Source organism: Engraulis encrasicolus, chromosome 1, assembly GCF_034702125.1.
Source record: "Engraulis encrasicolus isolate BLACKSEA-1 chromosome 1, IST_EnEncr_1.0, whole genome shotgun sequence".
NCBI lineage: Eukaryota > Metazoa > Chordata > Actinopteri > Clupeiformes > Engraulidae > Engraulis > Engraulis encrasicolus.
Window position 1 is genome coordinate 7,081,007 of NC_085857.1, and position 7,500 is coordinate 7,088,506.

General features: G+C 45.9%; 1 protein-coding gene across 1 annotated transcript in view; it reads right to left on the reverse strand.

Annotated features, from left to right (window-relative positions):
• The window catches only part of LOC134446826 (protein kinase C alpha type-like), a 289,331-nt gene that overhangs the window by 110,270 nt on the left and 171,561 nt on the right, over nt 1–7,500 (reverse strand). Inside the window, exons 4-5 of the mRNA XM_063196121.1 lie at nt 5,494–5,605; nt 2,065–2,196 (exon numbers count right to left, since the gene is read on the reverse strand). Of these exons, the coding sequence (XP_063052191.1) occupies nt 2,065–2,196; nt 5,494–5,605 (244 nt within the window). The remainder of the gene's footprint in view (nt 1–2,064; nt 2,197–5,493; nt 5,606–7,500) is intronic.

Sequence of the window (7,500 nt, forward strand, 5' to 3'; positions counted from 1 at the left end):
GAGAGAGAGAGAGAGGGAGAGAGAGAGAGAGAGAGAGAGAGAGAGAGAGAGAGAGAGATAGAGAGAGAGAGAGAGAGAGAGAGAGAGAGAGAGAGAGAGAGAGAGAGAGAGAGAGAGATGCAAACATGGAGAGCATATCTATGGCATTCATAGATGTGCACCCCCATAATGTACTGTGGTCCATGTTGACTTGATCATCTAGAAATGCTTGACGATTAAAAATGTGTCAATGCCCCAATATGATACCTATACCAGAGATTCTTTAAGTATAGAGATATGCCAATGTAATAGGTTTCTATGGGCACCTAACATGACCAGGTTCCGGTCTGCCTAAAGGGGCGTGTCATAATGCTCCTAGCATTGAATAGAACAGTCCTCAGGTCTGCCTAGGTCTGCCTAAAGGGGGATTTCCCCCCCAATAATAGGACCCGGAAACAATGGGCCAATGGAACCTCTCTCTCTCTACTCTCTCTGCCTATACCCTCTAAAGCAGGGGTCCCCATCCCCAATATGATACCTATACCCTCTAAAGCAGGGGTCCCCAATATGATACCTATACCCTCTAAAGCAGGGGTCCCCATCCCCAATATGATACCTATACCCTCTAAAGCAGGGGTCCCCAATATGATACCTATACCCTCTAAAGCAGGGGTCCCCAATATGATACCTATACCCTCTAAAGCAGGGGTCCCCAATATGATACCTATACCCTCTAAAGCAGGGGTCCCCAATATGATACCTATACCCTCTAAAGCAGGGGTCCCCAATATGATACCTATACCCTCTAAAGCAGTGATTCTCAAACTTTCTCAGACCGAGGACCACTTTGTCCCACCAAAAATGTTCAGGGACCACGTGTCAACTGAATTGACAGTTGACAAGTGCCAATTCGACATCGCTAAATTTGATGCAGATCACTTCGTTTTTATTTACATTTACAAGCCTGTCTTATTGTGGTGAACATATGACTTCAGACATGTTTGGCTTTGTAATAATGTTACAAATATAGCCTTCTGCTAGTGTGTCTTGGAAAAGCAAAAATCCCCTCGAGGACCACCTGAGCTCTGTAGCGGACCACCAGTGGTCCCCGGACCACACTTTGAGAATCACTGCTCTAAAGCAGGGGTCCCCAAACTAAGGCCCTGCACCTCACCTCACATTTGAACTGGCCAAAAAAAAAGCAATCCTCACAGAAAAAAAATAATGATAAAATATACTTTTAAAATATTTTATTTTGTTTATCAACAGGCCTTCCTACAGTTTAATTTTCACTAACCTAGTGTGAATCACCAGAAGTTTCTTGTCTTGATAGTTTCTCATCTCACTGTAATATAAACAGGCCTACCATTTCTATTGTATCACTCATAAACTGTCAATCACCATATTTTTCTAACCTTTCCTTGCTATTTTTACATGGTTATAAGAAATTAAAAGGAATACTTGTGGTATTTCAAATTTAAAAATATGTGAAGTACTCACTTCTTTTGCAAATCACTTGTATTTGTAACTATTTGTGCTATAAATTATGGCTATAACAGTCAGTGGCCTAGTATACAGCCCACAAGATTGATCCCGGCCCCTGATCACAGTCAGGAACGATAATGTGGCCCCCAGAGAAAAAAAGTTTGGGGAAGCCTGCTCTACAGCCTGAGACAGCAGGAAGCTCTGCATGCCCACCACCCTCCAGCATCCCTCCTATCCCGCAAAATGTCTGAGCATGCCACTGATGGCACTGTTTGGACAGCCATGAACAGACCAAAGACTAAGGCAGCAAGTCAGTGTGCGTAAGTGGAAAAAAGTCAAACGCGAGTGAGTGAGTGAGCGAGCGAGCGAGCGAGTGAGTGAGTGAGTGAGCGAGTGAGTGAGTGAGCGAGTGAGTGACTGTGTGAGTGTGAGTGAGTGAGTGAGTGAGTGAGTGAGTGAGTGAGTGAGTGAGTGAGTGAGTGAGTGAGTGAGTGAGTGAGTGAGTGAGTGAGTGAGTGAGTGACTGACTGACTGACTGACTGACTGACTGACTGACTGACTGACTGACTGACTGTATTGTGTAAATGTTATCTTACACACCTGTGACGTGCAGCTTCTCTCCGTTGAGCACCTCGCACTTCAGATAGAGGCGTCCTCGGCGCTCCGTGAAGTCCATGCCACACAGGCTGGGCACCATCAGCACGCACTGCTTGTGGACATTCATGTCACACGCTGTGGAGGACACACACGCAACAAACACACACACACACACACACACACCACATGTTGAATATAGAAACAAAACTCTGTTTACTTACACACACTCATGTTTAAATATATCCTCTCTCTCTCTCTCTCTCTCTCTGTTTCTCTCTCACACACACACACACACACACACACACACACACACACACACACACACACACACACACACACACACACACACACACACACACACACACACACACACACACACACACACACACACACACACACACACACCAAATTCCATGGCTTTATGCATGACAATAAAACACAATGAACCTTTAATTAGGAGGAAGGAAGTGGTGACAGCAAGAAAGACAGCCATCACAAAACATGTCCTACTGCATTGAGCTGTGTGTGTGTGTGTGTGTGTGTGTGTGTGTGTGTGTGTGTGTGTGTGTGTGTGTGTGTGTGTGTGTGTGTGTGTGTGTGTGTGCTGTGTGTGTGTGTGTGTGTGCGTGTGTGTGACAGAGGCAGAGACAGAGAGAGAGAGAGAGAGAGAGAGAGGAAAAAGAAAAAGAAAGAAAGAAAGAGACAAAGAAAGAAAGAAAGAAAGAAAGAACGGAAGAAAGAAAGAAAAAAAGAAAGAAAGAAAGAAAGAACGAAAGAAAGAAAAGGAGAAAAGCGAGAGAGAGATGCGGAGTGAGTGTGGAGAAACGAGAGAAGGCTGACAGACCGAGGAGATGAAAGAGAGAGAGGGGACAGAGGACAGAGGACAGAGGCGGAGAGCAGCGTGGATGTAGCTCTCTCTCTCTCTCTCTCTCTCTCTCTCTCTCTCTCTCTCTCTCTCTCTCTCTCTCTCTCAGTGAGCACCAATTAGCACGCATGACATCTGTCACCCTCAATTCTTCAATTAGCTGTGAGCTATAATTAGGCCAGAGCAGCCGAGCACTGATGATGAGGAGAGCTTGATGAACGAACACGGGAGCTAATTGATGCGGCTGACAGGGCTGATCTGCTGATCAGAAAGAAGAGGAGGAGGACGAGGGGGAGGAGGAGGGGGAAGAGGAGAGAGGAGGAGGGGGGGACAGGAGGGAGCAGGGACAGGTTATGATGTGTGTGTGTGTGTGTGTGTGTGTGTGTGTGTGTGTGTGTGTGTGTGTGTGTGTGTGTGTGTGTGTGTGTGTGTGTGTGTGTGTGTGTGTGTGTGTGTGTTTGTGTGTGTGTGTGTGTGTGTGTGTGTGTGTGTGTGTTAGAGAGAGAAAGTGAGTGAGTGATTGAGTGAGTGAGTGTGTGTGTGTGTGTGTGTGTGTGTGTTTGTGTGCGAGCTAACAGCTGACAGGGCTGATCAGGAGGAGGAGGAGGAGGGGGAGGCGGAGGAGGAGGAGGAGGAGGGTGAGGAGAGGAGGAGGAGGGGGGNAGGAGGAGGAGGAGGAGGGTGAGGAGAGGAGGAGGAAGGGGAGGAAGGGGAGGAGGGAGAGGAGAGGGCGGGGGAGGGGGAGGCGGAGGAGGAGGAGGAGGAGGAGGTGGAGAGGAGGTGGAGGAAGTGGAGGGAGAAGAGGAGAGGAAGAGTAGGAGGAGGCAGAAGAGGAGGAGGAGGCAGAAGAGGAAGAAGAGGAGGAGGAAGAGGAGGAGGAGGGGGAGGAGGAGGAGGGGGAGGCGGAGGAGGAGGAGGGGGAGGCGGAGGAGAAGGACAAGGAGGAGGAGGGTGAGGAGGAGGAGGTAGAGCAGGGATGGATTATGATTTCATAGGCCCCTGGGCCAAACAACAAGAAAGCCCCCCCCACCCCCACCTTTCTTGGAATGACGAGGCTCCAAAAGGTTAGAGTGTTTAGCAAAGATGTTAGAGAGCCTTTGAGTGTGTGTGTGTGTGTGTGTGTGTGTGTGTGTGTGTGTGTGTGTGTGTGTGTGTGTGTGTGTGTGTGTGTGTGTGTGTGTGTGTGTGTGTGTGTGTGTGTGCTTGCGGCTAACTGGTCTCATAGGACTCAATGTTAACTGCTAGCTTGGAGGTAAAATTTGCACTGCCATAACCAGAAAACAGTTGAAAGTACAGGAGAACGGTAAAGCCCTATTATTTAACTCAAAAGGGTAGGTGTAATATGAGCTTATTTCCAAAAATGGGACAGTATCACTTTAAGGGCCCCCTCAGCTCATGGGCCCCTGTTCCTGGGCCCGGTAGGCCTGTGCAGTAATCAGTGTTGCCAGATTGGGCAGGTGCCTGCCCAATTGGGCTACTTTGGATGAGCGTCTGCGGGTTAAAATCGGAAAAATTGGCCATGTGCCATTTTTTCAGCCGTTTTGGGCCCATAGAAGTCAATGTAATTTGTTGAATTTGGGCGGAATTTAGCACATTTTGGCGGTTTTTGAGAAGCTTTTGGGCGGGATTTGGTCAGACACATCTGGCAACACTGGCTGTAATCCCTCATCATTGGGAGGGACCGGATAACACTGACTGATGATCATGCCCTGCTAATGCCCCGTCTGTATTCATCATTGACCTCAATTGAACCACCGGAGTGATAATCTGTTTATCAATGTACCCATCTTTGTACCCAAGTTTAACCCATTGTGTCCTGGAGACACATATACGGTGCATTCAGGTGTTTGAGATTTTGAGCTGTTTTATTAAACATGTGTTTCATGTCAAAGCTGAATGAACACGTTCTAATGCCAAATGAGGGTCCTAGCTTTTAAATGCAACTTATTTCATGTTTGTATGTGCTTTGGAGGCTGAGATATTTAGGTTTTAGTTGGCAGAGGGCACCCTTTCCCGGAAATGGCTTAGGCTAAAATGGGTTAAAGGAACAGTCTTTATTTTTCACCTTATTTCAGGAAATTGCCTATCAGTAGTTAGACCCTGGTAAAATATAACATAGGATTGTATGCTCTGCCATAGTTTTTTAGTAGCCATAGTACTTTTTATCCAAAGCGACTTACACTTATTATTTTTCAGCGTATGGGTCACAGTGTAGGATTAGGTGCTTTGCTCGAGGGCACTTCAGGTCTAGGGACAGGTCAGGTGGGATTCGAACCGACAACTCCTTGAGAGACTAAATCCCTATTCACAAGGCCTCGGCTGCCCCGCAAGGACATGCTGGACTTGTGTGAGTGATTAAAACTAACAGTCACAATTCATCCCTCTGGTGGGGCACTCGTCTGCTATGTGGACGACCGGGGTTAAATTCCCGGCCACGGAAGTCCTTTGCCGGCCCTTACCCGTCTCTCTCTCTCCCTACTCACTTCCTGTCACCATCTTCTCGTACCGTCATAAATAAAGTAAAAAAGACCAAAAAAATATCTTAAAAAAAAAAAAAAAAACCTTACAGTCGCACTTCATCCCTTGGTGGAGGAGTCCGTACAGTAGAGATCCACAGTGGTCGCAGAACGTCGGGCTCCCATAGGTGTGGATCTTGAACTTGTGCTTGCTCCTCGGGTCCTGAAAACAGAAAAGAAGATCGAGAGAGAGAAAGGAGAGAGAAAGAGAGTGAGATACGATGTTATGAGACTGTAGCCCCTTAATGCGCGACGTTCCTCCTGAGCAGTGTTGGGAGTAACGAGTTACAAAAGTAACTAATTACTGTAATGCATTACATTTTTGAGTAACTCAGTAATGTAACTGATTACAGGGGAAAAAATCGGTAATATGTCCTCGTTACAATGCAAGTAACTTGCACATTACAACGCATTTTTTTCACCTACATTTTGTGTGGGTATTTTGTTTTCTTTATACAATGTTCACGGATCACCGCAAGATCAGCTATTGCATCTGATAGTAGGCCTACGTCCGCGCAGAGATTTTAAAGTTCCACGCAGAACATTGCTTCCTCTTTCACGCTTCGTCTCTCGAAATGGCAGGCTGACAAAGGATGACCGATCCAGAAGATCCAGCTTGCTCGTTTTCAAGATGGGTATATGCCCACTACTTTGACTTCATTGAAAATAAGGACGCCAAGAACATTTCAGTTAAATGCACACTGTAGGCCTACTTGAAACCCAAACCGCGTTCCACGTCGAAAAACAGTAAAATTTGACGATTTGAAGAGGTGCCATAGCACCTCCAAATTAGTCAAGAAAACCCGGCGCTGGTGTGCATGGTAAGGTGTGGTAAGAAGAGAAAGGATTAATCATTGTATTGGTGAATCAATATTGTATGTGGGTAAGATGCAATTCCTGAAAATGTTGGTTTTCAGTCTGCAGGCTTCCAAAACGACTTGTGGATGGCAGGTGAAAGTCATGCCACCTCATAGATTTGCACTTTAGATGGCCAAATCCTTATTTCCAGTCATTTTGGCTAAAGTAACTAAAAGTAATGCAAAAGTAGTGTAATGCCTTACTTTTAAAAAAAAAGTAATGTTGTAATGTAAGGCATTACTTTTTAATGACGGTAACATGTAATAAGTAGTGCATTACCGTTTTTGAGTAACTTTCCCAACAGTGCTCCTGAGGCACGCTGTAATAGACATTGAAAGTTAAGTACTATAGTACTACACTACTATGACAGTGCACGGGGCCTTTAGTAATACATTACGACTTGGTCATTGCCATTCTGGTAGCAGCTCATTTATAATGTCGTGTCTTAATGGGTTAAAGCCTTTATAGTACAAACTATTGGATGTGCTCCGTCATGAGACAAGTATCTTTTTTAAGTTGCTTCGAGAGTTTCCGAGAGTCTGCAGCACTCCCTTTCAAAAAATAAAAATAGTTTTTGGGACTATTAGACGGTCCACTTAGAGTAAACATCCAATTGGAGAGCTTTTAGCGTGTACATAAAAATAAGCATGAATATATTTGGCCGAAAGGTTGTTTGGCCTTCAGAAACACCCATCTTGAGGTGAATATGGTGCATATATCCCCAGGGAGGGAGGTCTTACAGAGCTGGCCTGGGCTTACACGCACACACACACACACACACACACACACACACACACACACACACACACACACACACACACACACACACACACACACACACACACACACACACACACACACACACACACACACACACTCACACACACACACACACACTCTCACACCACATATTCAAAACAGAGAAACACACAACCCAGCCTACACCTTCACTTTCTAGCCACCAGACACTGGCATTTCACATATTCACACACACACACACACACAGACGCACGCAGACACACACACACACACACACACGCACAAACGCAGAAACACACACACACACTCAAACACACACACACACGCACGCAGACACAGACACACACACACACACACACAAATCTTGCAGAGCTAGGCTGGGCTTAGAAAACAGAGTCTTCATCCATCTACTTTGTGAATTAAGCATCCTGATCAAATTGT